Below are 20787 nucleotides of genomic sequence, written 5' to 3'. Positions count from 1 at the left end.
TGGCAAAGAGTTCCATAAGTTTGCAGTGTTTAGGGAGAAAGCTCTCTCACCCCATCTACTACTTTCGACTCTGAGAACCACAACATTTACCCCATTGGAATGTCGTGTGGGAACATACCAAGTAAACTTTGTGGCAGTGAATCCCGGTCCCGTCTTGTGGAACAGCTCTGATGCTCATGGGATGGCTCCCAGCGCTCCAGAATATCCCATGTGTGTTAAAGAACTGCCCCAGCAGATCCCATCATTTTCCCCCTCAGTAATCATGAATTGCCCTCCTCTTCACATACTGCCCTAGAATGCCTACTCAACTCTCATGAACTGCCCCAGGTCTACGTACCAATTGTATCCAATTAAGTAGCCCTTTTCTCCAGTACTGGGTCTAGTTCACAAGGCCTTGATGATAATATTTAGGGATCCCGGTTTTATTGTATTTATGTTTTTGCCATTTCCATCTGTGTTTATCCATATTTATTTTTTGCTAATGTTATCTGTATTGATCCATATTTATTTCATGTTTTGTTGAAAAAGTAAGCTGAAATTAGTATATTTTCACATTGATTTAACCGATAAATATGTGCTCATGCTTGAATGTCTCCCAGGTTTCAGTGGTGTGAACAACTACAGAAGATAAATCAGTACTCTTATATCAAAATTAGCAAATTTCAGTATCAACTTTCTGCATATCTACTGCCGTTAAGCCTCTTTACTAAAATTCCTTTCTTTTTTTACCCCCCCTTATCTATCAATACAGACATCTATTGGCCAGGCAGTCATGGCAGACAGTATTTAAAATTACTCAAAAAGTAACCCAATTTTCGTTATATTCCACAATTAAAAAATAAATACAGACAAGAAAATAAATGTTTTCTGTCTGTATTTATCTGTTAAAATCAGTAAAAACGGAAAACAGGGAGCCTTAGTAATATTGTACCTAGTTATGGGGTCTCATCCGGAGCAGCGTGTCTGATACTTTAGCAGCTGTGGAACTGGGGGTCACTGTGGTCCACATGGGACGGGTGTCTGGGTTTATGGCTGGCTGCAGCTGAAAAATAAAGGAGTGGACGGATGGGGCACATGTGAGCCTAAATGTCAGATTCACAACCTTGGAACTGGAAACCCAGGTTTAAGTCCTGGCCTTGGCTCTACATTCTGTGGGTCTAGGCAAATCTCCCCATCCAAAAAAAACACATATAAATATGAAATGTAAGCTGGTGTTTACGTAAAAAGCTCTAATGTCCTTGGGTGTTCCCATTATGGGAAAACTGCAACAACAACAAAACAAAGGATGGGTGAATTTATAAATCACACCTGAGAATAGAATTTTTAAGAACTGGCAAGAAAAGGTTAGGATTAGAAGGGCAGATCAATAACCCAGGCCGGGTAGTTTTACTACCTTTGAATCACAGTGGTTCTCCTTGGCACCCGCCCCCTCGCTGCAGCAAAGCACAAACAAGAAGGAACAATAAGGTGTTTGTTTGTAGAGATTCTCACCTGCTTAGTAACATGTAGTTCAACGTGGGAGGCATCACTGCCTCATTCAGATAGAAGTAGAATGGAGACGAGTAATCTCTAAGGGAAACAAAAGAAAAAATATAAAGTAAATGAACCATACCAAAATAAAATGAATGAAATTACCTGTCCTCAAAACCAAGTGGATAAAAGGAGAATACAGACTCCAGGATGTGCAAAGGCAATACGTGATGTACCATTTTCTATTTTCATTATGTCTATTCGGAATTTTGACAGCTGTAACAACACAGTCACACAATGTACCTCTGCCCAGCACTAGTTCAACAAAATGTATTCTTGTTTTTCCAGATACTACTAAATTCACCAGGTCAAGTGTCAGCTATGCCTGGTTAAAACCCTGTCCGTCTATAAGAACCCTCACTCATCTTGTGGCCATAATGCGACAAGAACACAGAGTTGGCTGAAACTAATAATCCTTGTAAACAGCAACATCTCTGGGACAAAAAAAGATATACAATAAACAGTTTGAGAATAAACTTCTCCAAATTGTGCAGATGTGTTAGCTTTCCTAACAAGGACTACAGTGTAACCTTAATACCAAACTTCCCAGTTTTCAGTAAAGCCATTATTGTGCTGTGGAGTTCGTAATAACAAACTCCTATTACCATATACACTTAATGGCATTACTGCACTTACAATGTTAAAGAATTGGCTTAGACACTGTAGATGTACAGGGCTCATGCACCTTTAACCTCACCATTGGTATAGTTTACCCAGCTAGAAGGGTGGCGGACCTATGCCAGGGCAGTGGGTTGTAGACATGTAAATGTAAATGTGATGGATTTGTAAAGAGCACTGCTGCCCGTAAGCGTCCTGTCGCTGAAGACCGCTGGGGAACCCGTCCTGGCTTTCCCTGTGAGATGGTCCCTTTTGGGTATCTCCAAGGTGAAGCCAGGCATCCCCGGCGTCTGTGGGGGGGGGGGGGGGCGTTGTAGAGATGAGGCAAGCTTAATGCCCAGAGTTGACGAGTGTGATTCCCTCAGCATTGGTATAGTAAACCCAGCTGGTAGGGTGGCTGACCTCTGCCAGGGCAGTGGGTTGTAGCCATGGCACACAGGTGTGCCATGTCGACTCTTCACTTTGTTCTGCACCAAAACATGCAGCTTGCAATGGCAGTGTGTGTGTTTGTAAAGGTCCAGGGCCTCTAAGGGTGGCACAATAAGTGCTGCACCCCTTAGAGATCTTCCCTGGCCCCAGTACCCATGGTACCTATGGTACCATTTAAAAGGGAATGAACTGTGGCCAAATAGTCCCAACTGGATTTTGTCTCAATGCAGTTTCGGGAAAGAACATAGGCCCTAGGTACCTGTTTGGCAGGAACCCAGGGCAAGCTCAGCTAAAGTACATCAGCAGTTTTGCAAAAATTGGGGGTAACCATGAAAAAATAGAGCACTTTCTAACAGTCCCATGTGGGGAATCTCACGAGAGACCCCAGAGACAAAAAAAGACAGAAAAGTGGTATGTCCACCGCAGACACTGCACCGAAGAGGAAGAGGCAAAAACCTAGACCAGAAACCCATACAGGAAGAATATCTCATTGATTGGATACCTCATATTAAGAGATGAACCTCATTGGTGGGATACTACATCGGAGGAAGAGAATTTCCCAGACTGGTCAAATTACAATAAGAAAGAAAGTCCCCGACCAGACACCACAGAAGAAAATGAACTCACCCAGACTGAATACCCCATCAGAAGAGGATGGAGACTCCCAGAATGGATACCCCATTAGAAGAGGGGGAAAAAGACCCTGTACAGGACACTCAAGAAAACAAAGACCATCCCAGGATGGTCGCCCAGAATAAGAAAAGCCACTCTTCCACACTGGTCACCGCACAGCAACAGGGAGTTCACTATCAGGCTGGTCACCTCACCCAGCATAAGAGAAGTCACACTTCTAGACTGCTCACCCCACAACAGCAGGGAGTTCGCTTTCAGACTGGGCACCCAGAATAAGAGAAGCCACAGTTCTAAACTGGTGACCCCACAACAACAGGGATCTCACTCCCAGGCTGGTCACCCCTGGAAGCAAAGAACACAAACTCCCAGGCACAGAAACTCCTAGTCGAGGAACATGTCCTTTTGGCTGATCACCTGAGAAAGAGACAAAAAAATCCCAGAATGCTAGCCATGACCAGTTACCTAGAAAAAGAGGCAATTTTACGTTGTGCCACACAGTACATCCACCTGCTCCCATGCTCACAAACATAATACAAGGCTCTTTGTAGTTGCATGATGGACAACATAAACCATATCAGGACCGATATCACCAACATGGACTGCCAATAACCATAGTCAACTAAAGAACGTCACCCTTAGAACCAACCACTTCCACAACTCACCTTGACATCCAAGCACCATCCCAACTCAACGGAGAAGACCGTAACCACTAAAGAGTCAGGCAAGAAATTACCCCTACTAATGAGTGTATGATATACCATTCTGCTGGGAAAAGCATTGCTTACGCCTTCACCAATACTTCAGCCATGATCAACTACAGCTAAAAGAAAACTATTCTGGACCAGGAAAACTTGGTCATTGATGGACTAACGTCGAGCATAGCTTTCATTGACAATGTCCTCGAAATGCCGAAGGACAGACCCCATGGACACTAGCAATCAAGCTATCAGTCTAGGACACAGTACAATGCAGCCACGCATAGATGTGAATGCCTAATTGCTTATACTAGCGGAGAAGGATGTCAGCTTCATACTGGTCATGCTGTTCTTGCCAGCTCCCAAGGGTGACTTTGATCACTGGAATTTACAAAACAGACCCAAACCAAAAGGGAATTTCAGAAGCATCCATGACCTCCTTTGTACCCAGGTGGACATCAGATAATATTTCTGGTTGATTAAAACTTCATCAAAACCATCACAACAAGCATCATACTACAATCCTAGCCACGTTCACCCATTTTCTTAAATGACGCAATAGTTAGAACCCTCAGAATTACGACACGAGACTAGTTGTATGTGACGTTAAAAGCTTTTTCTTCCTATGCATACTTTGCACAAAAACAATGAAAAATACTGGCTCAAAGAGCCATGCGAGTTGGGTTTATGCACCAAAATGGAAGCTTTTGCAATGCTTTAATATTGTCTCTCCCGTTTTCCGCACTGGTATTCGACATAACTTTCCCTTGTGAGTACTTAGGCCCTAATTATGAGTTTGGCAGTCCATTAGACCACCAAACTGGCGGTTGAGGTACGGTGGCAGTGGAGACTGCCCCACTGCGGTCCAACCACCGTATTACAACCACGACCATCGGACCGACATAGGACCACCGCAAACACCAGGGATCCATGATCGGTGGCGTGGTGGTCAGAGGTTCCAATATGCTAGGTGGTGCTGCTGCAAAACTGCAAAGCATATTTGGAGTTTCCTCACCACCACAGTTTTCATGGTAGTGTAGCAGCCATGAACACTGTGGCAGTGAAGTAAAAATGGGTCCCTGTTGCCTTAGAGCCATGGGATGCATGCAGGGGGGTGCATGGTGTGCCCCCGTTTGCATGCACCCCCTTTCCTGCAGGCATGGACAGCTCCAATTCCGGAGCCTTTTTAATAGGAACTTGCTATGGGAAGGCCAAAGGTCCACCTGCCAGACCACAAGGTAACTCGTAATCTGTATGGTGGCCGACGGTGAGGTTTGGCAGCGTAGGAGCGGGGGGGGGGGGGGGGGGGTAGCATGGTGGCGGGCCACTCCTACACTTGGGTGTTGAAGGGGAATCAGGAAACTGCGAACAACGTTAAGGTCAATAATCTAAGGAAAAATCTGCTTGCATAATTAAACCTCCACATAGCCCGATATACGACTTACTCAACCGCCATGTACTTATCAGTAAACTTTAGAAGGAGGCAGCGAGCTAACACTCCTTAGCAAGAAAAGCAAAAAGCAACTCTACTTCCTCCACGGTACACCATCACCCAACAATGGTCCTTACCTTAGATAAAACTCACTTTATCACAACAGGGCTCAAAATACTACCTGTTAAGTATGAAAGAAAAGAATAAACCAGGTTAACCAACACAGGCCGTTCTAAAAGACACCACTTCTGCGTTAGACAAAGAATTGCCCACATCGGAAGCCTGAACCCATTAGAAACAAGTTGGAAAACTCCAGTTCTCTACTTGTAGGACACCGTAAGAACTGTCCCTGCAGTTGCAAAAGGCCCAGAAAGTAGAATCCAAACTCATCAAGGACATGGACTTCGATTCTCCAAAATGCTACGGTAGAAGAAATGAAATCATGTACCCTTCAACCCCTGATGACATCAACAGGTTGACCCTCTTAGCCCCTCATCTCCTACTATTTACTGCTTAAAGATTAGGGTAGGGGCAATCGTTGAAGATTACAGAAAGTAACAAGCATTGGCAAATCCAATAGGTCTGGCGTGTTGTGCTATCACTCAGGGTCGGCTTTGTAGCTGTCGGCTCCCGGTGCGACAATCCTTTTTGCCCCAATGAACATCTCCTCGGATGCCCTCACGACCACCAGGCAAAAGTGCACCTCATCTCTCCATAGCCACTCTCTCACTTTGTTTTAAGACATTAATAAAGGCTGGCTTTACTAATTAGAATGTACATCTACCCAAACCAACACTTTTCAGCAACATTAGGAATAGATATTGAAAGACTGGGGTGGTCATATTAACCCTCTACACTACTTTATGGTGAGTCAGAACTGACCCTAGACAAAACTCTGATCCCTCTCTCTCTACCAGGAACATTAATCACAAGAGTGTTCATGAGATTTGTAATGTTGCCTGTGAACAGGACGCATAAGGAACTCTGCTGAAGGTGTTTTTAATTCGTAAGTTTTTGCTAAACTCAGCTCCAAACCCCCCAGGACGACGCCCCCCCCTCCCCAGGTCAGCGCCCAGTGTGGCTGCCCCAGTCGCACTGCCCTAAAGCGGGCCCTGGTGGAACTGGTAGTAGTGGTGGTACTGGTAGTAGTGGTGGTACTGGTGGTGGTGGTGCTGATGGTAGTGGTGGTACTGGTACTGGTTCTGGTAGTGGTGGTGTTGTTGTTGTTGTTAAAACAACCCGTCAGGTGGCTTTAGTACACATGGCATGTAACACAGATGTGCTGTTGTCAGCTTCAGCCTGTTAGCACTCGATTATGTGCTACCTGGTATTCACATGACTTAATTTGCTAAATCCTTTCTAATTCCATTTTACTTTAGGCGGGGTTAAAACAGACACAAGATAATGCCAGGTTAAAGTGATTGAAAACAGGTGCCTGTGTTACGGGGCGGACGTGCTGCTTAAAAAAACACAAGCCTTTGCAATGCAATAGGTCTCGCATTTATGTGAGATTAAGCTATTGGCATTGTAAATGACAATGCCTTTTATTTATGTTTAAAAAAACAAAAATAAAAGGCATTGTTATTTGCAATGTCAATAGCTCAAACTCGCGTAAATGCGAGACCTATTGCATTGCAAATGCTTATTAGATTAGTGAGTAGAAACGCTCCCTTTTGGCCCATGTGGCAAATTAATTAAATAAACAAGCGCGGTCGCTAAAGTGAAAGCTGACCGTGCTGCAAAAAATATAAGAAATAGTGCTGGCTGGCTTTTGAAGGAGACAGTGTAACGCCACAAGTAAAAGATCCAGTCCTCATGGGAGGTAAGAAATCTCGACAAGGCGGTAACAAGGAGGGACTACAAGCCTCATTATCAATCGGAAGCCAGCATTTACCAAGGACAATGACATCATCCAATCAAAAATATGGGCGGAGGGAAGGCGAGGCTTCCACAGCATATTCAACTACTGCATGCCTCACAGAGGAAGCAGTGCATGAGCGCTGCCGTTAGGCTCGACCTAAAAGACTGCTTTATTTAAAAGCAATCCCAGACATGGTGGTCTGCTGACACCAGCAGGCCACCATCCCTGGGAGTGCCAGCCATTCCCAATGGGGTCACTAATTGTGACAGCCTCATTAATACGCATGAGGCATGCAATTTGCGACCCCATTGGGAATCGCTAAGTGTCTCAGACAGTGTTGTGCATCCCAATTTGTGAATGTGACGCAATTTGCGACTCGCAAATTGGTGTCATACATCTGACTTGGAATGTATTCCTTAGGATGTCTTGAAATGAGGCATAGGCATGAACACCATTGTTTATATGGTGGCCTTGCAGCCAGATACTTGCTATGACCCAACTGACTAGAATACTGCCAAAGAAAAGACCCCACAAAAGAAATGGCATGGCCCCGCCCACGGCCTTCACTTGGGGACTACTGGCTTTGAGGTCCTTCCGTACAGGGCCGGGACATCCCCCTTTAACATGGCTCATTCACATGTGCAAAGCATCAGAGTAACAACTCATGATCTGTAAGAAAAAGGTTGTCCAGAGGTTCAAATACATTCCACTGTAACAACAAGTGATCAGCAGTATTGTGGGCAGCTGAAAGGTCTAATAGGACTCCACAGTAACGTCCCATGATCAAAAACATTGAAGACAATTGGTGAGTCCAATAACATTCCACAGTACTACCTCATAATGAATAGCATAGAGGGCTGCTGATGGGTCCACAAACACTCAACTATTACACCACCCGACCAATGGTATCGAAGACCATTTATAGGTTCAATAACACTCCAAAGTAATGAAGCATGATCTGGACATCCAATAACACTCAATTGTAACACTAAGTGATCAACAGTTTAGAGGGCACAGATCGGTCCAATAACGCTTCACAGTAACATCCCGTGATAAACAGTACTGAAGACTGTTGATAGGTCCAATACCACTCCAGAGTTGCACCCCATGATGAATGGTTCTGATCACCATTGATCGGTAAAATAACACTCCATTGCTACACCCCATGATCACTCTAATTGAAACCCACGGATAGGTCCAATAACCATTGATATGTCCAATAACACTTTACTGTAATAGCATTTAAGACTTCCTATAGGTTCAATAACACTCCAAAGTTTCAAGGGAAATGTTCAATAGTATTGAAGATCACTGATAAATGCAATATTGTTCAACACTAAAACACTCATATGGAACTGCTCTGAAGTTCACGAATAGGTCGAACAACACTCCACAGTAACACTATCCAAACTCAATAACCTTGTAGGCCACCCAATGCGCACTCACACCTCATTATCAATGGTGTCGAAAACTTCTAGTAGAGGCAATCACATTCAACGGTAAGAACCCCTATAAACAACAGCATCAAAGGCCGCTGAAGTGTTCAATGACACTCCACAGTAACACCCTATTAGCAATTGTATCGAAGATCACCAATCGATTAGATAACCTTCAATATTACTACATCTTAATGAACAATTTTGAAGACAACAGATGAGCCCAATTACACTGCACAGTAACAGTGTCCATGATCAATACTATCGTAGACCACCCATAGGTTTACAGGTCCAATAACACGGCACATTAACACCACACAATTAATGGTATTAAAGACCCCTAGTAGGTGCAATAACATGACCAGTATCTGCAACAGCATCCAACCGCACGGACTGGCCCAATATCACTCCACCCAAGCCTACTTATCAAACAAACATCCATCTCCCCTCAGAAGATAAACTCAAGCAAATAAAACAAGCCTTGGCAAAGCCAATAGATCTAGGTTCTAAAAGGCTGATCTATTGTCTTTGGCAATGTATTTGTCAATTACACATGTGCACATGAGTATAGACAAATGCACATACATGGATAGCAATCAGGCATGACGGTCACTAAAGTGAACACCTACGCTACACTTTGTGAGTAAACTCTTTTTATTTGCAATTTTAAAGTGGCAGATGACCATGTCAGAACAGTATATTTAAGTGTAAACAAAACGATGCAAGAAGCCCAGCATTATGTTGCAGTTGCCGGTCCCTTGTAAAAAAAATGTTTAAACTCCATTTAACAGCGGAGTGGGATGGGGAGCTGGACGCGGAGCATGACGGGGAATATCAGGGAGTGTGGGATGAAAATATCATTTTCATTTCATTCCGTAAAAAACAAATCTATTTTCAGGCTCTCTGTATCACCTTTAATGCATTACATTATACGGGACCTGAATACTTTAAACAAAGATTCCAGTGGTAAATTCCTAGCTCAACACTTAGGTCAGCAGCTGCTCTTAATCTGGTGGTTCCTAGATTAAAGAAAGCCAAATGGGGCGGTTGTAGCTTCATCACCTGCACTGCAAAACTTTGGAACTAGATGCCAGCTGAGCTAAAATGCAAGCCAGACTTGCCCTCTTTCCGCAAAGCCTTAAAAACTTGGGGGCAGATTTATGACGACAGGCGCGTCCCTGAAAATCAGCCGAGATGCGCCAGGTAAGATGCGTCACACAAGTTTACCCTTGCGCCACTATAGATGTGTCGCATCTCTCGTCGGAAGGGTGGCGCATTGCTGGAGTCGTATCGCAAGTGTGACGCAACTCCAGCAATGCTCGTGGCCTGCCTATCCACAACAAGGTGCGTCAAGCCTTATGTCTGCTTCTAGCAGGCTCAAGGTTTTGACGCAGCGGCGTCGGAAAAGTAACTGAGTGAAATCTTGTAGATTTCACTCAGGCACTTTTCCGAGGCATTCCTGCACCAGAACGCCCGTCCTGCGCCGGAACGGCCACATGAAACCTGACGCAGGTTTCATGTGGCACAGGGCTTTACAACGTGACGCATCTCCCTAGATGCGTCACTTTGTGAATCCGTCGCAGCATGGTGCTTCCTTTACGCCGCCGCTAAGTCACAGAAGTGACTTAACAGCTGTGCAAAAGTGGCGCACGGGCTTGTATATCTGCCCCTTGGCTATTTAACATCTAGAAATCCAGTTCTGCTCTGTTTTCCTCTAGAAGCACTAGCGACTTTACACCCATGGGTCGTCGGGCGCTTTACAAATATCACTTTCATTTCAATTTTCATTGAGGGGGAAATAAAAAGTAAGTGCTTGTGGGAGACAGGAAAAATAGGAGGCGTGAGCAAGAAAACCGACGGAGTGCTGAAAATAAAATAAAGAGTCCCCTCCACTATGCAGTGGAAGAATGCAACCAGCACTGGAAGCGAGGGGGGTCCACCTTTGATCCCCGATCTGACAGCAGTTATAGAGCTCGATCTGGGATCCGGTCCAACCTCAGTTAAATGCACTTACTTTGTCCAGGTGCAATTTGTCGAACCCGGGCCACATTAAGCAGCACCCACACTTTGTGTGCTATGCCTTCACAACAGCAACCTGCAGGAAGTAACGGAGCTCTCTCAGTTTCAGTTCCACCTGGGCCCAGTACAAACACCACACTCAGAGGGTTATCAACACTCGTGTTCGAGTCTCATCCTGGCTGGGGGCTAGCTGAAAGTTAACACATCGAGGCCAATCTCATCTAGCAAACAAAGGCACTCAACTAGTCACTTCACAAGTGCTTGATGACGTTAACATGATGTGGAGGTCGTTTTGAGTTTTCCAGACTCTGTATGTAAGGGATATGTATGCACTACAAAAAGTTCAGATATATCTGTCTACACGGGTAACCACACTAATAACAATTTATACAACCCTTATTAAGTCTTTAGTTAGTATCCAGAGGAACCCTTTTAACAACCATAAAGTAACGTGAGATTGAGAAAAAAACAGCAAGGTTCTACACTTATGCCTTACAGTAAACAGCTCCTTGATTCAAGATCATAACTAAGTGAGCTACATTACAAGTATTCTCACTTGTAACTGTAGCTAACATAAGGATCTATGCAGCACAATAACTAACCCACTAAGCTATTTACATAAACTAGGAATCTGTGAACTGCAAGGTAGACGTTGTGCTCTGCAGCAGACACTTTAACCCTCTAAACAAGCTTCCGAGGACCGGTTTCTGGCATCCCAGCCGTCTTCAGCCCGGCTTGCTTGAATCCAGTGGCAAAGTGAGCAAGGGACTCACGTCTGAGTATACCCTGCCACACTTATGGCGGCCAAAAGCGGTACAAAAGGGGTTGGTGATGGACGGAGCTTCTGAATCAATCAGAAACGATGGATTTAGGCCCAGATCCTTGTACTGGGGTGAATGTATGACATTGTTCTACATTCTGTCCATCAACTGTGTTTTTTGCAGTATTCAGGATATGGGCATAACGCCTGGTCCCTTTTTAGGACTCGCCTAGGCAGCGCTTAAGCTGTCTTTTTGAGACATGCTGTATTCAGGATATGGGCATAACGCCCTGCCCACTTTCCGTTCATCTTTTTAATTTGCTCATGTCCCTATACTTTGCAAATAGTGACTCCTGTCCTTTGCAAATGGTGGCTTTTCATTGGTCAATAGGCTTAGTAGTCCCTCCTAAGTACTGCCTTGAGTCTTCTTTTAACCTCCCATGAGGACACCTGTTACAAGTGTTGTTACTCCCTAGGTTTTAATTAGACATAGCTATTTGAATGTACTCGTGGTACTGTCTTGCCTGCAATGCATTATGGGTAGGATGGATTTACCATATCTTCTGCAGAGGTCAGTACCATATGTGACTAAAAGAGGTCCCATTGGACCTCTTTTGGTCATATATCGTACTGCACCAAGCAACATTGCTAGGTAAAAAACATTGCCATGTATAATGCCAATACCTCCAACTTTGCAAGGTGCAGTACTATATGTGTCCAAAAGAGGTCCCATGGGCCCCCTTTCGGCCACATATAGTACTGCACCCTGCAACATTGCTAGGTAAAAAAACATTGCCATGTATAATGCCAATAACTCCAACTCCAACAAATGCAAGACAGATTGCATTCCCAATGCAAAAGATCTCGCATTTGTTAAAGTTAGAGCTGTTGGTGTTGAAAATGACAATGTTTTTTACATTTACTTTTTTATACCATTGGCAATAGTGCTATGCAAATATAATAACTCCACTGTAAATAAAAAAACTAAAGTAAAATACATTGTTATTTTCAACGCCAACAGCCCTTACTTTAACAAATGCGAGACCTATTGCATTGCAAATGCTTGTTTCCTCAGTGCCGGGACACACATAGTGTACACGATGCACCCCGTAGTGGCAGTAGGCCAATACCGCACTGCCACTACAGCACGAAAAAAGCCCCATTTCCTCCTGTGGCAACAGCTCTGCACCAGCAATACTCTGCCCCAGCACGAGAGGGGGATTATGCAGGCAGTACAAGGAGTGCAGCACCAACGCAACACTGAAGAACAGCAGGGCAGAAGGTGACCCCAATGCGGGTGAGTCAAAGAAAGACAGGACGGGTCTTGAAAGAGCTGTTCAGCCCTAGTGGTCATCTGGCACCACCACAGGAGAGGAGAAGACCGTTTGGCCTTCTAAGGCAACCCAGCCACACCAGCATAAACCCCCAGGCACAAAATGGGAAGCTATGCATGGAGCACAAGGAGTGCTGCACTGGGAAGCATCAGGACAGGAGGCAGGTCTACATGAGAGCAAGAGAGGTTACAGGAGCCTCCGGTGTTGTCAGCTGCTTCAGAAAGGCATAGGACAGCCCCAGCAGTGTGACTGAGGTGCTGGAAGTCTATGACTGGTCACATAAGGGGTGTCAATGGCAGAAACATGAGCAGTCCCACCACTGCCTGGAGGAGCACCGGCTCACCAGGGCATACCCTGTTAAAGAAAAGAGAGACCAGGATCATGAACTTCAGGGGGACTAGAGGTCATACAACAAAGACTCAGGGCACCTGAGTGTGTATGAGGATCACCCATGGTTTCTGCCCAGCAACACCACACTCCCACTCCCAGCACACCCTAGGGACCTTCAATAGGTACAGAAGAGATCTGCTCACCACAAAGTGCTCTAGGGCCCACACCGGATAGGTAGCATCACTCAAAATGTTAAGCCATCTCAGTAGCCTGAAGAGCATGCATGTGTGGCAACCAGAGCCCATACCTCCTGCAGGTCATGCCCAGGGGAAGTAAGAGTGCCAACAGCCGAGGGCCCGCAGCTAGACTGTCTCACCCAATCCAACAAGGTAAAAAGTTGCAGTATCAAATGTTACCCTAACTACTGAGCAGTGGTACTGCACCACTCCATCACCTGCCCAAAAGTAGTAATAAAAATAAGAACACTTCCAAAGAGAGACAGTACAAGTGAATCAAAGTGGCAAAGCAGATAGCTCCATCTAGCCAAGCCAGCAGCAGTGGTTGGCCTCAGAGAAACCCTGGTACAGTCTGACAAGCCCAAAGAAAAAGACGCAACTACACTGTGGCACCACCAGTGAGCCCACTCCAGAGTGGAAACAGACAGGTGCCTGGCTCCCCTGAGCTGAGGAGAGGATTGGAACAGCTGAGCAGTGAAACGTAGGACAGTGTTCTGAGTATACTTCTACACCACAGAGAAGTGGAAGCATCCCAGGAAGGTACTCAGACCACTAGGTGCCACTCACTATCTGTCACCTATTAAAGAGACTGGGAATCCCAGACACCACACCATTGCCAAAGTCTGCCAGATGGACACAACCGCAGGCAGGAGAAGGTCAGAAGAAAGCGAGGCTGAACAAGAAGGTGGACAGAAGCACACAATGCCGTGATGGTGGTCCCGACACCAGAACTACATTGTCCTGCACCCTCAAGGCACACAGTCCGTAGCCCGCCAACCCTGCCTGATAACGTCTCGAGGCACAAGTCCTGCACCACCCAGAAAAAAGAGATAGAAGCACAGCTCCTTACTACCAACGGAAGAAGGTCATGGAAGAGGGAACACCGCGGTGTAGGAGCTCCAAGGAGGTCCCTGGGGAGGGTGTGTGCGACTTGTGGCATGACACCACACCGACCAAGAGAAGAGGGTCAGACAGTGGGAAGACCCTTGAGGCAGAGGGCCAGCCACATATATCTACCCACGGAGTAGTAACTCTATAATGGTCCCTGAAGAAGGAACATGCGATACGTGGCCGGACGCCACACTGCACTCAAGAAGAGGAGAAAGGAATCAGTGACTGCCCAGATCATCATCAAGCTGGAGGCCACCGCCTGAGGCTGGTGGCCGGACTACAGAGACAGTCGACCACCGGGAGGCCTTGTTGGCCGGCATCTGAAGGAGTTGCATGTCGCTGAACCCAGGAGAAGAGACTCAAGCGACTGGAAGTCTTACCCGCATAGTCCAGAGACAGTCAACCACTCAGAGGCCCTGTTGGCTGGTCCCGAAGATGGTGCATGCTGCTTCACCACGAAGAAAAGATTCGCAACAAGAAGTTTTAACTGCATCATTGGAAAGAAGGTGCATGCCAAAGCACCAAGGAGAATGAGAAGGAAGTGTGTAACCTGCCGGTTCACACTAGGAAACCAAGCCAAGGAGGGAAAACTCAAGAAAGGCCATGCCTGAAAAGCACTCTCAAGAAGACTTGAGCTGCTGATGAAGCACATCTGGATGCAGCAAGCCATCGAGGAGAAACAAAGACGATCTGGCGACAGCACAGCAGGAGAACCGAGAGTATGCCGCAAGCACGTGCGAACCGAGTCTCTGCCTCATGCTTCCTACCGTATCTGTCCAGACAATCACCACCGGCTCAGCAACACAAAACATCCATGCAAAAGGATGCAGATGCCTCTGCGAAAAAAGAATGTTAGCACCTGGCCACCATCAATCCAAGCGGCTTGAAGACCCAAGAAAGAATGCCTTCAGCCATCAAGTCAAGTCATTGCCCCAGATCAAACAGATTCACCACATGATGGAGATCCCAGCATGCTAGCCATGTCTTAATGTGTCATCCCTACCATCTATGGAGCATAGAACATCATGAGTAGAGTCCAACACCTTTATCAGAACTACAGACAAGAAGCACCAGTGACACTCGGAAGAGTCAGTCAACCAGAGACTGCCTACTCACCCTGCTTACATCCTCATCCTGGTGGCAAGAGTGAGTCTTGACCAAGACACATCTATCCCTCTGGTTGCAAGAGTGACTTGGCATCTGCCCAGATGCAGCACATATGCAGCTCTAGTGCAGACCACACGCAGTCCCATAACAACCTATATAAGGGGCCCCCACAAGTGCGAGGGGTGGACTTGACACAGCTCCACCGTTGGATACCAGGAGGTGGCATGGCCTTGCACCAGGGGCCTCAACAGGTCGCAGAAGTTTTCAACAGGCCAAGCATCATCCCCAAAGCATACTTCATGATGGATGCATCGCAGTGGACTCCGACAACACTCCTGACGCATCCTGTTTTTGAACTGTTGACACTAACCACAAATCATCTGGGACATCGGCAGGGTGAGCCAACTCCATACAAGGGCATGACTTCAACCTGCATGCACCCGGAAGTTCCCTGGCGTTTCTGAGCCACCGTTTATGTCCTGAACTAGGCTAACCAACACCGCCGACAACCTAGCACCTCTGAAAAAACGTCAAATCAAACTAGGCAACAAAAACGCCACCTGGTTCAACGAGGATCTTAAGAAATCCAAGAAACTCTGTCGCTCCCTTGAGAAGGCCTGGAAAAAAGACCCAAACCCCAACACCAGGGACGCCTTCAAAAACGCCACCCGCATACACCACCAATTGATCCGGTCTGCCAAGAAAACCGCATTCAAAGTCCGACTCGACAAAAACGCCCACAACAGCAAGGAATTATTCAACATCGTCAAAGAGTTTACCAACCCCACTGCCAACTCCAACGACATCACCCCCTCTCAAACCCTTTGCGACTCCCTAGCTTCGTTCTTCCACGACAAAATCGCAGACATCCACAACAGCTTCGACAACCAACCCGGAGACCAACCCACCCAACCCTCTGCCGTACCTTCACCGCCCTTGAACATCCTCAAGGACTGGAACCCAATCTCCACTGAGGACACCATCCGCCTGATGAACTCCATCCACTCAGGATCCCCCACAGACCCATGCCCTCACCACATCTTCAACAAGGCTGACTCCATCATAGCACCACACCTCCGAGACGTCATCAACTGCTCCCTCAACTCCGGCACCTTCCCAGAAAGCTGGAAACACGCCGAACTCAGCGCCCTTCTGAAAAAACCCACAGCCGACCCCACCGAACTCAAAAACTACCGCCCCATCTCGCTCCTTCCATTCCCGGCCAAAGTCATCGAGAAAGCTGTCAACAACCAGCTCGCCGCCTTCCTCGAAGCCAACAAATCCCTCGACTCCTCACAGTCCGGCTTCCGAGCCAAACACAGTACTGAGACCGCACTCATCGCAGCAACAGACGACATCCGAACTCTACTGGACAATGGAGACACAGTCGCCCTCATCCTCCTCGACCTCTCCGCAGCCTTCGACACAGTCTGTCATGACACCCTGCTACAACGACTCAGAAACATCGGAATCCAAGGAAAAGCATTGGAATGGTTCACCTCATTCCTTGCCGGAAGAACTCAGAGAGTACGGTTCCCACCATTCAAGTCAGAGGCCACTGAAGTCATCTGCGGCGTGCCACAAGGATCTTCACTCAGCCCCACCCTCTTCAACGTATACATGAGCCCCCTCGCGGCCATCGCACGCCAACACAACCTCAACATCATCTCCTATGCTGATGACACTCAACTGATCCTCTCACTCACCAAAGACCCTGATACCGCCAAAACGAACCTACATGAAGGAATGAAAGAAGTAACCGAATGGATGAAGCATAGCCGTCTGAAACTGAATTCAGACAAAACAGAAGTCCTTATCTTAGGTACCTCCCCCTCCGCCTGGGACGACTCTTGGTGGCCAGAAGCCCTCGGAAAAGCACCCATCCCGACGGATCACGCACGGAACCTGGGCGTCATCCTGGACTCCTCACTCTCGATGACCAGACAAGTCAACGCCGTCTCTTCATCTTGCTTCAACATCCTTCGCATGCTCAAAAAAACATTTCGCTGGATCCCCACTGAAACTAGAAAAACGGTCACCCACGCACTGGTTACAGGCCGCCTGGACTACGGAAACACCCTTTACGCCGGTACCACTGCAAAACTTCAAAAAAAACTCCAACGCATCCAGAACACATCAGCCAGACTCATACTAGACATCCCGCGCAAAGAACACATTTCTGGTCACCTGAAAAACCTCCACTGGCTTCCCGTCAATAAGAGGATTACTTTCCGCCTACTCACCCACGCACACAAAGCCCTTTACGAACTTGGACCCGAATGCCTCAATACACGTCTTTCCTTCTACACCCCCTCCCGCCAACTGCGCTCCTCCAACCAAGCCCTCACTGCTATTCCCCACGTCAACAAAACCACAATGGGAGGAAGATCATTCTCCTACCTTGCGGCCAAAACCTGGAACTCACTTCCCATGCACCTTCGCCTCACTCAAAACCACCTAGCATTCAGAAAGCAACTTAAAACTTGGATATTCGAGAAGTAATTCCCCACATCTCTTCAAGCGCCTTGAGACCCTCTGGGTGTGTAGCGCGCTATATAAATTTATTGACTTGACTTTGTTGTTTTTCTTTTGGATTTTGAGGAATGTAGTGTCCTGAAGGACACGCCATGAGGGGCCTCTCTTAGGAGCCGTGCTAACAGCCATCCAACACAGACGTCACCAGTCAGGTGACCCTGCTGATAAAAGGGGCCGGGCACACGTGCCCTGGGCCAGTTATACCCACCATAACCATGTGTCCATGCCGTCTTTGTATCTAGCATGTGGGCCTAGGGCCCACTATTTTACAGTGAGTGCCCTTCTGTACCCAAATATGGCAGTGTTATGCTACCCAACTGGTGACAGGGCCCTGTTTTCCTTCTCTACATGCAATCATGACCAATGGGTCGACACAAAGTCCAAACCTAAGTACATTATTATTGGAAACAACATGTCTACCTAAAGCGGTCTGTAACCAAGACCTAGAGACGAGAAACCTCGGGCCCGCTGCTCGGTTTCGGCCAGGCACCTTAAGAGGGTTGGCACCGACAGACTGACAGGGCACTCACTCCCTCCAGATTCACAAAAAGAGCCGAAACGCGCCGCTACGTTTCTTTAAAAGCCCTCCACAACCACCAAGGCGCCTACAGTAAATATCTCTAGACATCAACCACAGGCTCACACGCGAGAAAGCGCTTGGAAGCAGGTGCGTTAAAGCGTTATAAATTACAGTTTACCCGACAGTGAGAGAGCTGGTCCCCGAGTCTTTGCCAAGTGTTTCACTCTTTAGAAGTCAGCCTGGCAGCCAGGGGAGGGAGGGAGCTCCCAGAATTCCTGTCGGGAACGGGCTGTCTCGCCGGCGAGAGACAAGCGTGCCGGGTCTTGCCAGAACGAGTCAGCAGGCTTTTGAGAGACACAGCGAGAAGAGCGAGACAACACAAGGGAGACGTGACAGACAGAGTGAGAGAGAAGGAAGGAGAGAGTGCAGAACTAGAGTGGAAGACATAGAGAGAGAGAGAGAGAGAGAGAGAGAGAGAGAGAGAGCGCTCAGGAAAGCGCACGCATTGAAGAGAGACGTGGAGAGGCCAAAAGAGAAAATGAGAGCGAGAGGGAGAACAGGAAGGGTGAAAGGGGGAGAGAAACGACAGTTGGCTCAAAAGAGATGAGGGAAAGACAGAGACAGATTGCCCCCGTGTACGCGCTGGAAACAAACTCTACGGTGTTAGAGCAGGAGAAAAGGAGAACTAAACGGGCATGTCCGGCCGTATTAGCTGCCAATTCCCGCACACCTTGGTGCCAAGGCACCGCTGCCACGCCCACCCAGGGAGGAGGACCGCCCGTGCCGGTGCCAGAGAGTGGCTCTCCGTTAGCTCCAGTGGGGGCGGAGCCTCCCGCGTCACTGCTCCCAGCTCCCGTCATCTCAGTGTTACCTGCTCACCTCCCACCGCACAGGCCGCGGATTGAATCAGGTACTCACCTGTTGGGATTTGGGACCCCGGGGATGGCACTGCGGCCTGGGCCCCGTCGTCGGGAGTCTGGTGACCCTTGCAGGTGCTGCTGACCTGGGCAGTGGTGGGAGCACTGCCGACATCCGTGGCCGGCAGGAGCTGTGGCTAACGAGGCACTCACGACTTCCCGTGGCGCTACCTGACGCCAGAAGGCCGTCCCCGGAGCTCCTGCATCCACGGCGATGGGGACCCAGGAGGGAGAGGCGTAGGGTGCGTGGACCTGCCGGAACTTGTCCACCCGAGGCAGACGCCCAGGCTCGGGCAGGTCGCTGTCGTTCGAGCCCCTCCTGATGGCAGATGGTCCGCTGCGGCGGTGCACGAGAGGCTTAGTAGAGCACCGGTGCCTTTGGGACGCACCGGGGTATGTGGTTGCGCATCAGATACAACGGAGGCGCACTGGTGGATGCGGAACGGCAGAGGGCTGTAGCTGGTGCAACGGTTGCTGCTGGCGCGCCCTGGACTATGTTTGCTGCTGGGGCTGTGGGCACAGTTGATTCTGGTGGCGCACTGTTCACTGTGGTGGCTGCGCTGGTGAGTCTGGTGGCGCACGGTGGCTGTGGGCCACTGGGCGGTGAGTGTGGCAGCTGCTGGCGCACAGGTTGACTGTGTTGGCTCACGTTGTCACTGTGGCGCACCGGTGAGTCTGGTGGCGCACGGTGGCTGCTGGGGCACCGGTGAGTGTGGCAGCTGCTGGGATACAGGTAAGTGTGGCGGTTGCTGGAGCACCGGTTAGTCTGCTGGCGCACCGTCTCACGTTGTCACTGTGTAGGCGGCTGGCACACCGCTGAGTCTGGATGCGAACCTTTTCACTTCGGTGGCGCACACCTGTGACGGCTGCTGGGACACCAGTGAGTCTGAAGGCGCACGGTGGCCGCTTGCGCACCGGTGAGTGCGGCGGCTGCTAGCGCACCGGTGGGTCTGAAGGCGCACGGTGGCTGCTGGCGCATCGATGTGTGGGTCGGCTGCTGGCGCACCATTGAGTCTGGCTGCTAACCGCTGACTTCGGTGGCGCACAGCTGTGGCGGCTGCTGGCGCACCGGTGAGTCTGGCGACGCAGGCACTGCCGAGACTTGAGCCCCGCTGTTTGTCCTCCCAGGTCGAGTGCCGCAGGGATTGCTATGGAGATCGGGGGCGGGGGGAGGAGGAGGAAGTTCGCACACACCTGAAGCGAAGGATAGACCGCTAAACCTCGGGGACAAAGGCAGGCTTCTTTTCAACCGGCTCCTCTCAAGCTCCCAGTTAATGAATAATGGGAGCGGAGAGCCGGCTGAACTATAATTATACGTGGCTCGGGAGAGAGAGGCGATCTGAAACCGGCTCTTCTAGGAACACAAACAACATGGCGGCATGCGGCAGCTCAGCGGGATAATGTGCCAGCTGCAGAGGTGGGTTCATAAACTGTAAGGCGAGAGCGTTGACGCAAATATGGTGCGAACTGGCTAATGTGCAGATGTAGAGGTCGGCGTGTCACC

General features: G+C 48.4%; 1 protein-coding gene across 6 annotated transcripts in view; it reads right to left on the bottom strand.

Moving 5' to 3' along the window:
* Positions 1-20567, bottom strand: part of LOC147706439 (tyrosine-protein phosphatase non-receptor type 6-like) — a 247846-nt gene extending 227279 nt beyond the window's left edge. For 2 of the 6 annotated variants that reach the window (XM_086932934.1, XM_086932936.1), the window contains exons 1-2: positions 19285-20553; positions 1492-1569 (exon numbers count right to left, since the gene is read on the bottom strand). In XM_086932934.1, the coding sequence (XP_086789060.1) occupies positions 1492-1526 (35 nt within the window). In that variant the 5' untranslated portion in view covers positions 1527-1569; positions 19285-20553. Of the gene's footprint in view, positions 1-1491; positions 1570-18544; positions 19081-19284 lie in introns of those variants that run through there. The other 4 variants (XM_086932937.1, XM_086932935.1, XM_086932940.1 and 1 more) reach the window with 4 other exon arrangements.
* Between the last annotated feature and the right edge of the window lie 220 nt (positions 20568-20787).

The sequence above is a fragment of the Lissotriton vulgaris genome, chromosome 7, assembly GCF_964263255.1.
Source record: "Lissotriton vulgaris chromosome 7, aLisVul1.2, whole genome shotgun sequence".
Lineage (NCBI taxonomy): Eukaryota > Metazoa > Chordata > Amphibia > Caudata > Salamandridae > Lissotriton > Lissotriton vulgaris.
This window is presented reverse-complemented; position numbering and strand designations above follow the sequence as displayed.